Source organism: Octodon degus, unplaced genomic scaffold, assembly GCF_000260255.1.
Source record: "Octodon degus isolate 3935 unplaced genomic scaffold, OctDeg1.0 scaffold00017, whole genome shotgun sequence".
In the NCBI taxonomy this organism is placed as follows: domain Eukaryota; kingdom Metazoa; phylum Chordata; class Mammalia; order Rodentia; family Octodontidae; genus Octodon; species Octodon degus.
In genome coordinates, this window is record NW_004524593.1 from 12,046,955 (window position 1) to 12,065,322 (window position 18,368).

General features: G+C 37.0%; 1 protein-coding gene and 1 pseudogene across 2 annotated transcripts in view; one reads left to right on the forward strand and one right to left on the reverse strand.

Moving 5' to 3' along the window:
* Window positions 1-18,368, forward strand: part of Akt3 (AKT serine/threonine kinase 3) — a 284,685-nt gene that overhangs the window by 193,609 nt on the left and 72,708 nt on the right. For both annotated transcript variants that reach the window (XM_004626833.2, XM_023710180.1), the window contains exons 7-8: window positions 5,042-5,107; window positions 6,781-6,849. In XM_004626833.2, coding sequence (XP_004626890.1) covers window positions 5,042-5,107; window positions 6,781-6,849 — 135 coding nt within the window. The remainder of the gene's footprint in view (window positions 1-5,041; window positions 5,108-6,780; window positions 6,850-18,368) is intronic.
* Window positions 996-4,876, reverse strand: LOC105741608 (annotated as a pseudogene).

Genomic DNA, 18,368 nt, shown 5'->3' on the forward strand with positions numbered 1-18,368 from the left:
TTTTTAGTTCTGAAATTATTTCTGATCTGATTTCTTCTATACCTTTCTGCAGTTGATTCTTTACTGTCAACGTTATTATTTCAGAGCTATCTGGTGTGTGATTTCCAGTTTCCTCAGTGCTAGCATCTTCTGCACTTGTACCGTGTGGACTCGAGGCCTGAGACTGCATTTTTTTCCTTCTCTTTGTCATTTTGTATACCACTGTCTTCTGACCTTTGGTGTAGAGCTTAGATAGAATTATTACCTTAGCACCAGGTCCGGATCTACGAAGTTCAGATTCCTCCAGGTGGGTGTTCCTTGCATCTGGCTGCTGTGCTCCACTTCTTTCTGCTGCAGGCGTTAGAGCTGAACCCTTTGTGTCTCTCTGGCAAGATGTTCTGCTCCTGAATCAGCTGGGTGGGTCCTACCTCTAGCCTCTTTGCAGGGAGTTCTGCTGAAGAGTTCCATGCTGGGCCTGTGCTCTGGGTCTATTCAGGATCCTGCTAGGCCCTGGGTCGTCTCACTCACTCCCCGGGTCTGCGCTCTGGGTCTCTTCAGGATCCCGCGGCCTGGGTCATCTCACTCACTCCCCGGGCCTGCGCTCTGGGTCTATTCAGGATCCGGCGGCCTGGGTCATCTCACTCACTCGCCGGGCCTGTGCTCTGGGTCTGTTCAAGATCCCGCAGCCTGGGTCGTCTCATAAAGACTTTTCATGCAGTGTAAAGGACCCAGGCTGAGAAACCTCAGATCATAGTATATTGACAAGCCAACATAGCTGCTTAAAGCTCTTAATTCCTCTGGTTTCTTCTTAAACAAAAACTCAGCTCTTGCCACTCTTCTGTGGTCAGATGTTTTATGGAAAAGCAACATCTCCTGATGAATGAGTATTCCTCACACTGGCCGACAGTTACCCGCTGCCTTGCTCAGGCTTCTACTCTTCTCAGGCTTCTACTCCAGGGGAGGTGTGGTGGAGCCAGGCTAAAGATAGGAGAAGAGCTGTCCATGGATGACTCTCTTCATGGAATCCCAAACTGTACAACCAACTCCTCTTTTGCATTCACATGGACCTGAGAAAGTGCACTGTAGGCATAAGCAGCTGTTCTGGAGACCTGCTGCAAGTCAGAGACGGGAATAGGCCCGCTGGCCAGCACTTGGTGGGGCTGGCTGCTGAGAGATGGTAGCAGTGGCAACTTCTTTCAGTGGGTCAGGCTGCTGCTCAGCACAGCCAAGCGGGTACTGTACTGCCCGGCCCGGTCCATGTAGTCATGCTGCTCCATGCCTGGGAGTCTGCAGCAGACACATCGATGATGTTGCCGGCTGTCTTGGCAAGGATGGAGGAGAGCAGGGCCTGCTCATCTGTGCGAGCGGAAGGCAGGCTGTGGTAGTTGGACTCAGCTCCATTGAGGGCTTTGGTTGGGGGACTAGTAGGGTCTAGCAGCAGCTTGCGCTCCTCTCGATCCTGGTCCAGTTCTTCATTTTCGCTGCTGTACAGCACCCCATTGCTGGGATAGGGCCCGGTTGCTTTTAGTTTGTAGAGGTTTCAGTTCTAGTCTTCTGGCTCCAAGGTAGGGTGATAGGGAAGAGGAGCATCACAGAGAAGAAACAGTTCATGATGTGGGAGGCAGAAGGCAGACCAGCAAGCAGCAGCAGCCTGGTTATTATTTTAAATGAAACAGGAAATGGTTGAAAAATTTGAAGCAGTATAATAAAATGATCTAATTTTCATTTTATTAGTGTTACTTCAGCTGTAGTGTTGCAATTAGATGTAGAAGATGAGTAATGAATTGGAGAAGATTGGGAAAATACATAGGAGAAAGAGGAGTATGGTACTCAGATTTTTTTTTTTTTTTTTTTGGTGGAACCGGGCATTGAACCCAGGTCCTTGTGCTTGCCAGGGAAGCGCTTATTCCTCTGAGCCATCTCCCCGGCCCCTGGTACTCTTATACTTAAGTGACACAGTCTCATTCCATAAATCTATGAAGAAGTTAAGTGAAAGTTCATTATCTAATATTTCACTATGGATAAATATATGGAAATTTATATTTCAACAACTTTTATTATGTATCTAAGCATTTGAAGGACTCTTGATTTATAATTAAGATCAGCTAATGGATTTTTTTATAAAAGCATCACATTGTTTTAGTCACTAAGTTTTATCACTGTTATTTTTATCTTCTTGTTTTGACATGTTGCTTTTAACTGTAATTAAAAATTATTGGCATCTGTGTTTACTTCTTAGCTTGTGCATACCTTATCTTCATAGCAGAAACTAATTAGTATGTGAAATACAGCCCATTAAATTTGCATTAATAGGAAAAACCTCTAATCGGATGTAAATTATGGTAGAAAATGCATATATATATATATATATATATATATATATGATGAATATACTGCATTCCTTCCAGTTTCATTCCTACAGCAAAAAACTATTGTTCTAGCTTTGTCTCCTTGCATCTTTACTGTGCTCCTTCCATGTGGTTACACAGACTATAGACTTGGAAAAAAGTGTTCTCTCATGAAACTGACTAATTTGATTTTGAAATGTAACTATCATATGTGATGGGTCAGTTCTTACAAATATAATAAAATACTCCATAGGAATATTTTCTTAAGCACTGAGCTATGTAGTTCTAAAGGGGCTTCATTATGCACTGTGGTTAGGCTTTCCCTGATCTGCTAACCCTAATTGCTTAGTATCCCACACCTGTGTTTTCTCTTTTGTGCCCCTCCTCCTCATGGCTCATAGAGATGTGTCATGATTCACTCATACTGGAAGCATGTGATTTTTAAAAAATTTATTTCTATTGATTTTTAAATCTTAAAAATAAATAGAAATACTTTTTATAGCTTAAAATTATTTCTGCTTTTCATTCTTTCTCTCAACATAGTGTACAAGTCATCTCATTTCTTTCTTGGAATACTGTAAGAGCCTCCCAGTTGCTGCCTTCTGTTTTTATTCTCCATGTCAGCAGAATTGGACTTCGTAGGACATAAACCATGCTATGCCAGCCCTCAGTCCCTCTTCTCTGCCGTCACACTGCCCAGCCTGTGCTCTTCTAGTAGCATCGGTTTTTCATCATTTCACTTACAGTACTGTATAACTCCCATTTTTCATTATTGTACTTATAAGAAGTATTTTATGGCTTGTGAGGTTGGTTATTTATGACACCCATGTCTTTACTATTAGTCTGTGAACTCTATGAGCAAGTAAGTGAAGTCATGGATTTTGTTTCATTAATGAACGAATTTGGCCCTGTATATCACAAAATAGCCACTTTCATTAAGCATAATTATTTCATCTCACTACATGATGCTAAATTAGCATAATACTTGCTTGTCTGCTTTCTTTTTCCTTGACTAATAGTCACCTTCTATTAAAATGAAAGGTCCAGGAGAGCAGGAACCTTTGGTTTAATGCTTTTTCTTTATTGTAAAGAACAATACTTAAAACATATATTTTTCATATTTGTAGAAATAGTATATAGATGAATGATGTGACACTTTTGAATTTATTCCTGTGCAAAGCATGCTCACTGCTGAGTATTAACCATTTTACCAAGTAGTGTAGGCACAGAACTCTGTAAATTCTTACATCATTTCTACTTTTGATTTATTTTATAATAAAATATTATAATCTCTGAATCACGTTATGTCAGTGATTCTTAAATTGTCTGAACCCTTAATTAAGCTCACTCTTATAAGACTATAGTCCTTATATGGCTATTCTTGACTCCTCTGGTTTAAATACTGCATTGTTAATGATTTTTTTAGGCAAGAGTCTACAGGATGTTCAGGGTCTTACTACTAGATCAGATTAGTAATAATCCACCTCTTTATAGCTTCGCAAGAGCTGGGATTACAGTCCCACGCCACCACACCCGGTCTCAATTGTCTTCTCAGGCTGCCCTGGGGGCAGGACCAGCACCACAGGCTGGGGGATCGAATCTCCCTGCTGAGCCATTCAGACGGCCCTTATTATCATATTTTACTTTCTGTTCAGACATAGTTTTCTCACCCTGTTAGAATAACTTTAGGATCTTAGCTTTGCTCAGTTTCTCATTTGTCTTCTAAGTCTAAAGATAATGCTTTTGTAAAGATACTAAATTCAGTGTCCTGATGTTTTGCTTTCGCCATCTTTCCTCATAAAGGTACTTTTGATTTACTTAGTGTTAAGTTGATCCAGTAAGGTCTTTGTTTAGGATCTTGTCAGAAACAAAGAACAGGGTGGAGATACTGTTAGTTTCCCAGCTGTCATCTTCCTTTTCTTTCTACTTTAAGATAGTGTTATTCTTGACATACTAAAGATCTTTTCTGTTCTCCATATGTTGAAGAAAATTTCTATGTTACTTTTGATGTCAAAGTGAGGTTTATGAACAAAATTAAGGAAATACATTCTCTAGTATATTTTCATTTTGAAATATGCTTATTTAGAGACTGAGCGTGGTGGCACGCACCTGTAATGCTAGCACTGGGGAGGCTGAAAACAGGAGGATCACTGTGCATCTGAGCTGCATAGTGAGACCCTGTACCAAATACATTAAAAAAACAAATATATATATATATATATATATATATTCATTTAAATTTTTTTAAATCTAGAGTAGAGATACTTCATTACTTTGTATTTCTAATATGTAAAAACTTACTGATTTTCTCTTTAAGAGATTTGAAGGTTTTATGATTTTATTAAAATGTTATGTCTTAATAAAATTTACTATAAACATGAAAACATAAATTACCCTATGCTAAAATATTATCTTGATAAGGGCTTTTCTTTGAGGGGGAAAGCTTTACTAATCAGTTTTTTTATCTTTAATATTGGTTGCTGGTGTTTATGTCACTATTGATTTCCTGAAATGAAGCACAAGTGTATGAGCGTTTACCTTTCAGCCATCATTACTTTGATATAGGAGGGAAAGGGAGCAGCAAAGGGAACCTACTAGCTTTCACGTTTTTTTTCTTCTCTCTGACTGTAAATTCTTCTGATTTTGGAGGAATAGTTCAGTTTTTATTTTATCAGTGCTTAGAGTATATTTTAATAGTTCTTTTTTCTTCACAGGATGAAGTGGCACACACTCTAACTGAGAGCAGAGTATTGAAGAACACTAGACATCCATTTTTAACAGTAAGTGACAGATGTTTTAATAACATTTTAAATTTAAGGAATTTTGTTATAGAAGCAAGATTATGAAAATAATATTTACGTTTGCCATTTTCTTTGTGGAAAGACCATGAGTAAAAAAAAAAAAAAATTAAAATTGTTGGAATGTGTGGGCTACCTTTAGAGTACATATGCACTTGGAACTCTTCCTGGTGTCACTTATCTGGTGGCGCCTCTCCTTCTATAGAGCAGATAGTCATCTCTGGCATCATGGAGAAAATAGTAGACTTTTTAATATTGTTTATTGTATTTAGATGCATAATTAAATGAACAGTCAGCTCTTGTCTTTAAATACGAAAGATTTTACTTGACTGTTTGGTAGAAAGACTTCTTTTGGAGATAGCCTATTTTTGAAAATACAGGAATATTCATTTCACTAAACAGGATAAGTCTTACTACATTTCCTTCACCAAACAAAGTACAAACTATGACCTTCATGCATGAAGTGTGATTATTTTGAAACAAACTGACATTTTTGGTTTGTTCTTAGGTTCTTGTAACAGAAGATTCTGTTACGAAGATTCTTTGTGTTCCTGATTGCAGTCAAGTATATTAAGATGAAACATAATAGCTAGACTTTCAAAAGTAGAACCTTTTATTAAAGTTTTACAGTTATCTAAAGTAGGAATTTTCAAAAGTGTCACTAGATACCCAGACTTAATTACATTATCATCCATTTGTTGTCCAGTCTAGTAAGATTGTGATACCATTTTATACTACATAAAATTACATGAGCCAACTTTGTTCATTGGATCACGTTATATATCCAGAACTCACAGAGTTACTTGAAATTTATGTTCAAAACTAGAAGGTAGGGGGCCTGCCCCTTAGCTCAGTTCTTTAAGTGGCTGCTTCAACAAAGCAGTCAGGCTCAGGTTGCTGTGGTTGATCCCCACAACTCAAGCCAGCCAAACCTGCCCTGAAGGCATTCCGAGCAAAATAAACAAAAAAAAAAACCAAAAACAAAAACTAGAAGGTAACAAATATAACTATATTCCTGCAATACATAAGGTTGCACAGTGAGAATTTTGAAGTGCAGTACAGTTTCAAATGGACGATGCAATAGATTGAGAAGTGTTCATTGCATTTATTGTTTATATTTATGTATAATTTTAATTATCTTTTAATAATACCTATTGCCATGTTGAACAAAATTTGTTTTATGTTTCTTATATTCTTTTACTTACACATTCTTAAGAAGCAAATAGACTTGTAAGAAACAATAACAATTTGTTTCATCAATCATGCTTACTATTTTTTTTTCTTTTTTTTTTTCTTTTTCAACAAATAATACACTGCATATATTCTTCTTAGTGGTTAATTGCTGTACAAGATGCAGACTTAAGATCCTATTTACAAACACCATTAGAACAAATAATTCTATTCATTAACAGAATGCAACTATATATCTATCCCAACCACTTTGAATACACAGATACAAAATGGACATTCATCTGTATACCCCATTTTTTCTAAGTTCCGTTACTGAATATTATAGGTGTGTAAACTCAGCAAAATATTCTAAAAGAGTCCAGTAGCCCATAATCATGCTTACTATTTTTAAGGGTTCTACTTTTGATGCCATTTCAATCAGAATGTAGGATTATAATACATTATTTTTTCTTTTTCATTTCAAGTCCTTGAAGTATTCCTTCCAGACAAAAGACCGTTTGTGTTTTGTGATGGAATATGTTAATGGGGGAGAGGTGAGTCAAGAAGTAAATTGAATATTTGCATGGTGGTATTTTCATTAAAAACATTTCTTAATGTATAAATTATAATAATTCTCTATAGAATAGGGACTTAAAGGGCTGAAGAGATGGCTCAGTATAATAAATGCTTGCCTGGCAAGCACAGGGGTCTGAGTTCATTCCCCGGTTCTGACAAAAAAAAAAAAGAAAAGAATAGGGATTTATGTAGTTCTTCTATTGAATAGATGAGTGCTGAATAAATTTTTATGATTTTTTATGTAGCTACTTTTATATATTGGAAAGGTAATCATTGTTCTTTTTGCTATATTTTTAATTATAAAACTTTTACAGGTATGAGTTTTGAAGTCATGTTATAAAATTATGGAAACAACAACAAAAAAAACCCAAGACACACAACAAGGCTTTATTATATTTTATAAAGCTTTTCCTCGAGTAGATTTTCTGTGAAATTTGTAAGAAGTTCTGCCTATTTCAAATTCAACTTATAGGCACATTATGGTTGTGTTTTCTCCTATATAGTAGGTACAGAGGTAGACTAGAGTGGTAATAGTTAAGAGATTTACGAGAATTTTTAGCGTTGAAGTGAAATTTAGTAGCTTTTAGTAGTATGGTTCACTTACTCTTTCACTCTTCTACTCATTATTCTATTTACTCTTCCCTGTTGTTGTTGTTTTCCAGTACCAGGGATTGAACTCAGAACCTAGTACTTGCCAGGCAGGCATTTGTGACACTGAACTATCTCCCTGGCCTTCTTCACTGTTTTTAGATAAAATAAATGTGAATAAAATTGTAATTTTACAGAAATAATTACATTGTATAATGTACATTTAGCACGTTCTGAAATTAACTATTAACTAGAGGCTTACTTAAAACCATTCCTGTCTTCTGAAATAAATATCTTATATAGGATATTTTCTTCTATAGACCCATGTGATACGTTAGAAGTAGTTCCCTACAAAGTTCCATTCATTTATGTAGCTGAGCATGGTTGCACATGCCTGTCATCTCGCCTCCTGAGAAGGCTGTGGTAGGAGGACCACAAGCTTGAAGGTATCCTGGACAATGTAGCAATACCCTGTCTAAAAAAATAAGATGGGGTGAAGTACTGCTTGGGTCAGTCCCCAACACCTCAGATATTCACTCAAAGTAAGCAGACATCTTCATTTGGTGAATGCATTTTAAATGCCTAAGTGGTGTGGATTTATCTAAATGTGTTAAGACAGAATCCTTGCTATGAAGTTTATAATTTTCCTTTTTAAGTGCACAGTACATTAGAAGCTCTTAACACCTGATACAAATTCATATAAGAAAATGCTCTGTGAAAAATCTAGCATTTAAAGTAGGCTTAGTGAGATTTCACCAAGCAATCTGATTTAAGAATGCATTGCATGCAGAGGAGCAGAGAGGCACTGGTAGGTGAGCACAGACAAAAAGAACAACCCGGGTGTGCAGAAGGGGGCACTTGCAGCCAGGTGTCTGAGGCAAATTCCTTAAAAAGTGTGATACTCTAGTCTGGGCTGATTCTGCAGAGAACAGAACAGGATACGAACTGTGAGCTCCCATTGTGCTAGAAGAAAATGAAGAGGCGCATGGATGTATGGCTTATACAGGTATCTCCCTAATTATGGACAAGATGGTAAAGCTGCCCTTTGGAAACCTAAACGGGATGGCTGGGGATAAAGTAGGAGGCAGACTGCTTTTCAGTCCTGTATTCTGTGGCTTTGTGTTTTATATGACATACTATGCTTCATATTTAAAAAATAGAGAGATGACCAGGGCAAAAAATAATGTAGAGAAGTTAATAAATTGGAAACAAAAACTTGGGAAAAACCTCTTACATGTTGCATTTTGTACACAGTCTCTTGTAGTCACACCTGTCGAAATGCTTGTCACGTCGCTCCACGTGTCTGTGGCTGCAGCTCTTGGCTGCCTATGGAGCATGGTCACTGGAATAACCTCAGCACGCCGCGCACTGCCGGGCACGTCCTAGGTTCTAGACAAGGATTTATTGGGTTAATTTGAATGAATAAATAGAACAAATTACCACAGGGAAAAGAGAGAAGTGAACAAAAGGGGTAAAGTAAAAAATACTGAAAAATAGAAAGAAAAAGAAAGTATTATACTTACATAATTTGTTTTGGAAAGACTAAAAATGTAAGATCAGTACTGAGCATCAGAGGATATTTATAAAGTACATATTTTTTGAGAATCTGTGCTGGATGCTCTGCTAGATACTGATATCAGATCAATGAAATAAACATAGATCCTGCCTTCACAGGGTTCATAGTCTACTGGAGAGTAAGGTGCAAAAGCTCTCCTGCGTGCAGACTGCGTCGTCTGCGTCAGATACGCAGCTGTTGAGCCTTAGGACCGTCCAGGAATCAAGACGAGAAAGCTTCCAGGGGAGCTGTCTGGCACTTGTACTGTGATTCTAAACATAGCACACTTACAGGAGTAATTGATTGATGATTATTGAAAAATCTTACACACAAAAGCAGATTTTCAGACTAGCCAGATGGTTCTCCTTAGCATTAAAACTCTTACTTACTCCTTTTGTTTGGCATGCCATCTTTGTTCTTTCCAGAGTTTGATAGGGTTTGGGTATAGATAAGGTCTAAGTTATTTAATACTTTGAAGCAAATGAAATGATTCTGTAAATGACAACAGTTTTAAAGGTCATAGGTAATAATAACGCATTGCCAAATAAGAGATAAAAGATTTAAATTATATTTAGCAGTTTTAGTGAAAGTGGAATTGTTATATATGAAATCTCAACTTTTTTTTTCTTTTAGACTATCAAATGTGCTTTATGGCTGAGGATATAGATCAGTGGTAGCCCTAAGTTCAAGCGACAGTAAGCAGCCCCTCCCAGAAATAAACAGAAAAGCAAATATGATTGATCCCGTATAGTTTAGTTCTTCTGAGAATGTAACAGTGTTATTTTAACTCTTTTATCATTGCTGGGAAGGAAATCTTTTGTTATATCCTTGTAGTAACATTAATTTGGGCTTTTTAAAAGTACATTTTGCCATTTCTTCTGCTCAGAGATGTTTCCTAAAATGCAGAAAGCATAACTGTAGAAACAATAATAAATACAATAGTTGCATTCTTTGAAATGTAGAAGATTTAAAGTAATGGAAGCTGTAGGCAGTGCGCGCACACAGCTGCACTTATGAATGTATCGTGACATACCGCAGGGGGTTATCCATGTGGTGTCTAGGAGTAGTGGGCTGAATCTTAGCATACTGGAACATAAGGCCTCGAAATTGGTAGTACTCACCCACGTGGCAGCATACTCAAGTCTCTGTATCCAGTTTTTGCCCAGCAATAAGCTTCTTCAATTAGCTCATAAAAGTAACTATCCCAATATTAATTCATACTTGTCTGTTTATTTTTAATTAACAGTAGCATTGCGCTGCACTGTTTATATTGTGATATAAATACAACAGTGGAGACATTCCTTTGCCCTATTTATTTTTTTACGATTTTTGTGACTATCTGAACTTCCTTTAGCTCAACAGACCATACTGGAGTATAGTTTATTCATGGTCATTCTTATTGTTATCCTGTTTGCCCATATTATTTAAAGCACTAGAGAATATTCAGGGAAATTAATTGAGAAAAATACTGTTGGCCAAAAAATTAGCTTCTTATAATCATATTGGTATAAAAGAACTGCATCATACTTGCATATACTTTATAATATAAGAAACGGGATCAGCAAGGCTTAATTTTGTTATACTTTAGTAATATAGCAGTTACCATTCTTTTCAGTACATGTATTTATAATAGTCACCTCCAGATGAGAGACCAAAATTTGTTATTCTTTTATTTTGTGTGAATTCCTACTTCCAGACTTAGTATTTCATTGGATATAAACTTCGGTGTTCAAAACTGAGGTTGGGTAAAACATAAGTGCATTTTAACTATTCTTTCTTGTTCTAATGATAGAAAACTGCTAGGTTTAAGCATATTGAAAATGATTGTATGTTGGTCTCAAGTATAATAACTTCCTAAAGAATTTTCAGAGGTTATTTTGTTAATTTATATATTAACGTAGAATGTACTATACTATTGTCCTTGCAGCTACCGATTTTTTTTTTCTGGTCCTGGGCCTTGCATATATGCTAAGCTGTATGAAGAAGGTATATCCCTAGTGTACCTATTAAATCTTTAATGAGCAGTTTATGGGCTTGATTTCTGAGGATTAAGAAATAAGGAAAACATAGTATACTATTTATTTAAGAAAATGGGTGTCTGGGCAGATAGGCAAACAAATACCTACAGACGTCATAGTTTTTGCCATGATAGTAATGATTGCTATGGGCTTAAGGAGAATGGGCACTTGAGTCAGTCTACAAGGAAGAGAGGAAAAGAGGGCAGAGGGTGGCAGTGTAAGAAACGTTTAAAGATGGTTTCCAGTAAGCTGATTATAAGAATGAGGAAGTTACTGACAAGGAATCACGTTCTAATACCACTTAGTAGTAGAATTGCCAGCATATAAGGATTAAATAGAAAGAGACTAGGAAATAAGAGAGAAAAGTATCATACAATTTCCTTTTTTCTGCTTGGATACTGGGCTATTCATAAAGATAGGAAACATGGGAAGAGAAATGAATTCTGGGAGGGATCATCCTAGATTGGAGGTGTCTAGCAGTGACATCAAGGAGGTGGAAGAGTTATGATATAGGAACAAATAGGTACCATTGTTGCTAAAGCTGATGCTGGGTATGGCGGTACACACCTGCAGTCCCATCACTCTGGGAGGCTGAGGCAAGAGACTAGACTGGGCAGTTTAGAGACTCTGAAAGCCTCTATCCAAAAAAAAAAAAAAAAAAAAAAAAATTAAAGCTCTGATAATATAAAGGCCATCCCTAGTACCATGAAAGAAAAAGAAAGAAGAGAGGAGGTGGGATAAGCTGAAGAGGGGCAGAAGGAGAAAGAGGAAGGGGGAGAGTCAGAGTGAGAGCAGAGCGAGAGTGAGCACGCGACAGAGAGAGAGAAATAGATTGATTAGTATCAGTGGTCAGAAGTGATGCCTTGAGATACCACAGTGATGCTAATGATGAGAGAAATTTGAGATGTTCTAGCAGGAGAAGCCTTACTGAGTATGTGAAATATAACAGTTAAAAAATGTCCCTGGATTATATTTCTAGTAGCTCCTAAACTGACCACCTTGGACTCCTACCTATTGGAGGTTGGTAATAGGAATGTCCCTTAATTAAAGCATACACTGTGCAAGGAACGGTTTGGAGTCCAGGAGAGCAAAGTCAGGAAAGTGGTTCAGTGTGTAACTTCGTAGATAGCCGACAACTGTAGAATTAATTGAAAAATCTCTCGAGTAATATGAATAGTCACATTGCTACTAATATGTTTAAGACTTTTTTAAAAAAAATAGCTTAGGTAATTGTAGATATATGTAGGAGGTAGAAAAATGTCCTGGGGAGAAAAAGTAAACTGAAAACCCAGGTGTTCTGAGTTTGGTTTAGGCATTCTGTACTTAGGACTCTTCCCGAAAAGCTTATTCACAGCTTGATTTATATAAGTCTACAACTTCATATCTACAGTTGCACTTTGTGATTTCTCACAAGGCTGAAATTTTCAGGAGAAATTCATTGGAGAGTAAAGGAAAATAGTCATGCAGACATAGAATTCAACTGAGAAGTTCTTCATATTCTTTATGTAGGTACTAACGAACCTAGTACTTTCAGTTACTGTTCTTGTCTGTGTTTAGTTGATTGCATACTCTGCACAAGTTTATTTAATAAAGTTCATTTTATTTTTTGGATATAACTTTGAGTTTCATGTCATTCTTGAAATCCTCTCATACTTATTCAGAGCTCTCATTATTTGGCTGGCATTTTGTCTTACGAACCAAAATCATCTCATTTAAATTCACATAAGACAGAAGTGCCGGCAGTCAGCATTTGAGTTCCACTTCCTAATTTATGGAGGTGTGATTTGGGTGATTTTTAAATTAAAAGTATAATTTCATATTCATAGTAATGATTTTTAAAATTTTTACCAAGCTTATAGATATATAAGTACTTTATTGTCAGATATCTGAGTTGTTACATTTTGTATAAGTTATATAAGAATTCTGTTGCTTTCACCCAAATCTTCAAAAATTCTTAAGCCAAGAAAGATACATTATAATATTCACATTAGCATCTAAAGTTCAAAGCAAAATCAAGTTGAAACTTTACATTATAATCCATTTCTAGCACACAATTTTATAATAGCTTAAGACCCATTTTCTAAAATGAATCATCAAGCCAAGTACTGACTTCATCTAGAGCACACCCCTAAAGCCATGATCAGCCTCGGTGTCTGGGGCTCACTGTCCGCCCTGCAGCCTCACGCGAGCTGACTGGAAATGGAGGAGCTGCACAGGCGTCTGCCCTCATGGTGGTTCTCCACCGGCTGTGGCATTGAATGGCGTTTTCATAGAAGGAAGGCTTCTTATACAGAGACGGGCTTACAATAAGGCAAGCTTTTCCAGCGAGATACGTAGGGAAAGCAGCACGGCGAGGTGGCGTTCTAACACTCTGGCAGGCCGAGGAGGATCACAGGTTCAAACCCAGGCTAAGAAACTTGGCAACTTGCAAGACTCTGTCTCAAAAAAAAAAAAAAAAAAAAAAAAAGGGAGGGTCTGAGGTGTTTCTCAGCGTGAAAGCCCCAAGCTTAGTCTCTAGTCTGTCCCCTGAAAAACAATAGGTAATTGTAGACTTGGAGAAATAAAAACAATGTAGTAACACAAAATAATATTTAAATAGCAAAATCTGTTCTCCAGAAAATGTGTAGTCTTTTGTTTTTCCGTCTTTCACTAAACATACTTTTAAAATTCATTGATATGTTTGTGCATCTCAGTAGCTTATTTCTTTTTATGACCTTATTTACCATGATGTGTTTATACAGTCACCACTAGATAGACATTAGAGTTTTTGGTAGCCTGTGGCTGTCACCTAAAGAGCTCTTTAAGTTTCAGTCCAAATCATTATGTGAATATATATTTTCAGTTACCTTGGCTAAATGCCTACAAATGAAATTTCTGTGTCATTTACTATGTTCAGCTCAAGAAACGGCCATACCATTTTCCAAACTGGCTGTGTTATTTTGTTTTCCCACCTTTTTTTTTTTGTATTTTTTAGGAAAGGTTCTACAGGGTATTCATAGTCTCACTACTACTAGGTCAGACTTGTGGTGATCCGCCTGTTTACACCCTCCCAAGAGCTGCGATTACCGGCGCATGCCGCCATGCCCAGTCTCATTGCAGTCTCAGTGTGCTCCGAGGGTGGGGCCAGCACAGCAGGCCTGGGGATCCGAACCCCTGGCCCCCTGTGCCTGCTTGCAGGCTCTTTAATCTGCTGAGCTACTTGGCCGGCCCTGTTTTCCCACCTTAACAGCATCACTGCATTTAGTATGTTCTCTCTCTCTCTCTCTCTCTCTCTCTCTCTCTCTCTCTCTCTCTGTCTCTCGTCTTTTTGAGGCAGGGTCTCACTATAGTTCTGGCTGGCCTTCAGCTCACTTTGTAGCCCAGACTTTTCTACAACTTGCAATAATCCTCATGCCTCAGCCTCCCAAGTGCTGGGATTGCAGGCATGCGCCGCCATGCCCAGCTAATAGTGTTTCTTTAAATGTCAAAGATCTTCTAATTAGTCTGACAAAATGCACCAACTTACATTAATCTGTCCTCCAGTCTGAGAAGGTGGTAGCATGGCCAGGATGGGCAAACCGAAGTGAGGCAGCCAGCCAGGGCACAGGCACAGCTGGTTAACAGGGATCTGACACCGCCAGAATGGACAGAGTGGAATGCTGACTGATGGCACGTGTGTTATGTGATGAAAATCAGATGATGGAGGCCAGATACAAACCTTTTCCTGTCAGGCTTCTCATCTATAAGCCACTTCCTAGGGTTGTTTGAAGGCAGTACACACAGCCTGGGAGAGCTCTCATGAGCACAGGTGAGCAGCGCCCCCAGTGCCATCCTCTCCCCTGACCAGTGCCCTCAGATCCAAGCTCTGACCAGGCCAGCCACGAAGCTGTCATCTTTTCATAATTGTAACTATACTAATTCTAGTGAATGTCTGGTGGTATGTTGGAGCCTTACTTTGAATTTCCCAGATACCTAATGATATTGAACATCTTTGTCTATACTGATGTATAATTTTATATCTTCTTTTTTCTTAATTGGGCTTTTTCCTTGATACTGAATTACCAAATTTAATTTTTTTTCTTTTTTCTTCTTCTTCTTTTTTTTTTTTTTAGTCCCGGGGATTGAATTTAGGCCTGTGCACTTGCCAAGCAGGCACTTACTCTACTGAGCAATCTCCCAGCCGGGTATAAATGTTTTATCATAACCTGTTTTATAAATAGTTTCTCCCACTCAGTGGTTTGTCTTTCCATTTTGTAATGGAGTTTTTACTTGTGTATATTTTTTTAAAAATCTATTTTAATAATGGCACATAATTTATGTTGAGCATTCCTCTATTTTGAATATATAATTCAGTAAATTTAAGCCAGTGTATGAAGACCATTTTTTTACCCCAACCTTCACAATAAGATTAGATAACATGTGAAATAATGTCTTTGCCCCATATTTGACTTTACAGTGGAAGAATCCATACTTCACCATTAAGTATGCTGGTGGCTATAGAGGCTTTGTTTGGTAGAGGTGGTAGGGGTTGTTTGCAGGAGGGGGATTGAACCCAAGGCTTGCGTGCTACGTAAGTACTCTATTCTAGACCTTTTAAATTTAACTTTGAGCTGTCTTCTCATACCTTTTTATTTAATTTGAGACAAGCATACTGAGGGAGAGAGGCCTTGAGGCTAGCCTTCACCTTACGAATTTCCTGCCTCAGTCTCCAGAGTATGTGGGATTACAAGTATGTGCCACCATGGTCTGCTTGGTTGTGGGTTTCTCCTAGATGCCTTTCATCAAGTTGGAGATGTTTTCTTCTTTTCCTGGCTTGATGGACTTTCTGTTTAAAAAATTTGTGAAAGAATATTATATTTTATCAAATAATTTTTTTAAACTATTGTGATGGTCATTAGGTTATCTTCATTCTGCTAGTATCTTGAATCTGTTTAAATTTGAGTGTTAAATAAAACTTTCATTTCTAATGTAAACCCTTGTTGATGGTAACATATTACCCTTTTGGATACATTGTTGGATTTGGTTTGTCTTTTTGCATTACTGGGGATTACCCAGGGCCTTGCGCATGCTAGGCAAGTAGTCTAAAATTAAACTACTTTCTCAGCCCTTTGCATTTTGAGACAAGATTTTGCTATGATGCCTAGGCTGGTCTTGAACTTGTGATCCTTCTGTCTCAGTCTTCCAAATAGGATTATAAGTGTGTGCCACCACATCCCACTTACTTCGTTCATTTATAAAATTTTTAAATCTTAGCCAGGCACAGTAGTGCATATCTGTAATCACAGAACTGAGACTTGCAAGTTCTTCAGCTGAGGGCTACTTACTGAAAATAAGTCTAAGAGTAAATAACTAAATAGGTCTAAAAATAAAAAGGGCTGGAAATATAGTTCCATGGTAGAGCATCCTTACCTTCAATTCCTAGTGCTACCCATTTAAAAAAACAAAGTTTGTGGTCATCAGGATTATTGTCATGTAGGTTTCTTTTGTACCCCTGTGTAGAATAATGTCTTTAGATTTGGGTTCCTGGTAATGCTCACTTCTTGAAATGCATTCTTATATTTTTTGTTAAATTTTATCATTCTGTTCTTTTGGATGGTCCTGTGATAGAATACAGGACCTCACACATGCCAGACAAGTGCTCTGTCCCTGAGTTAGAGCCCCTGTCTTAACAGTCTAATTGGTACCAAGAGTTATCTTTGTGGGAAGATTTTTAATGATAGATTCAGATTTTGAAAAGAAAATATTAGATCAGGCATTCATTTGTTTCTTGTTGAGGAGTTTGTATACATTCAGGATTTTTATACATCCAGAAATGTATCCATTTTCTCTAGATTATTGATAGTTTTCTTCTTAGTGTAAGTTTGTGATACATAGTTGTCGCCCTCCTAGAGAACTGGTTCCTGCACTTACTTCATCTTGGTCCAGTCACTTCATTTCCCCGCCCTCCTCCTCTCCCCCTCCCTTTTAGTCTCCTTCCCATCTCAGCAATCTGCTGATAGCTTCAAGAGATCAAGTGTAAGTTGCACTGTCTTCTCTTATCAGTTGTTTAGTTAATTCATTTTTGCTCTTAGTATTTCCTTCTCTCTAGTTACTTTGGATTTAATGTTTTTCTTTTTCATGTTTTAAATAAAATACAGAAAAGTAATAAAAAATTAGAAATAATACAGGATTTCACTAAAGAAAACAATATGAATTTGACGGTATTTGTTGTGTTGCATAGTGTGGTCCATCTTAGCTGTGCAGATTACCAGACATGCACATGCAAAATTGGAAGAATACAGAAAGAAGTTATGGGAAGTTAAGAAGAAAGTTCTTTTTGTAGTTTCTTAATGTGGAAACTTAAAGCATTTAGTTAAAGTTTTATTTTTCTTTTCTGATATATTTATTTTTATTATAATTTTATTTTCTTTTGGAGTAAAAACAAGAGCAAGAAAAACAGAAACAGGGTCACAGTACATACGTTGCAAATTTTCAAAACAAGAATAGCTCATTAACAGTGATGGATATGTTTTCTATTTTTATCATCAAATCTGTTGCTTAGATTTTCAGATATAGTTATGCAATATGGGATATATGATTGACTATTACCACATGCTTTCAAGAAAACTTACATTTTTGTTCTTGTCTTTCATTTTCTTTTATCACCTTTTAAAAAATACTTTAAAGAGAGTATAGTAATAATTAATATGACATTAGAAACTACACATTTAGAAGACCAAAATGACAGATATTTCAAGCATGGTTTTAGTATTGCACATTGCTGTCCTCAGTGTAGTTGCTTAGTTCACAGATATCAGCATAGTTAGTCAAGGTGAGAATTCTACCCATTAACTGCTATTAAAAAAACAAAAACTGTTGGAAATTCTTAGCACAATCACCTTAACTATCTTGTGTGTGTATGGTTTTACCCCTCCCTTGTTTCCTATCATTTTGCTTTCTCTCTCTTAGTTGTTTAATCCTTAAATTCTGTTACTTTCCATTTTTATTTCTTCTTTCGAGTTCTAACACTAGTGAGACAATATGATATTTATACTTATGGGTCTGGTTTATTTCACTTATGATTATAGCCTCAAGTTGCATCCACTTAACTACAAAGGCTTCAAGTTTGTTTTTCTTTATAGCTGAGTAATACTCCATTGTACAAAAATACCACATCTTTTTCATTCGTTCCTCAGGTGTTGGGCATTTTGGTGGTTCCCAGGATTTGACTATCACAAATTGTGCTGCTATAAACATGGGCACACATATATATGATATATTTAATATTGTTAACTTTCCTCTTGACTCTGACTTTTATGATTTTTATATTAATAGTTGAAATGTTTATGATTTCACATTATTTTCATTTGTTTCGTCT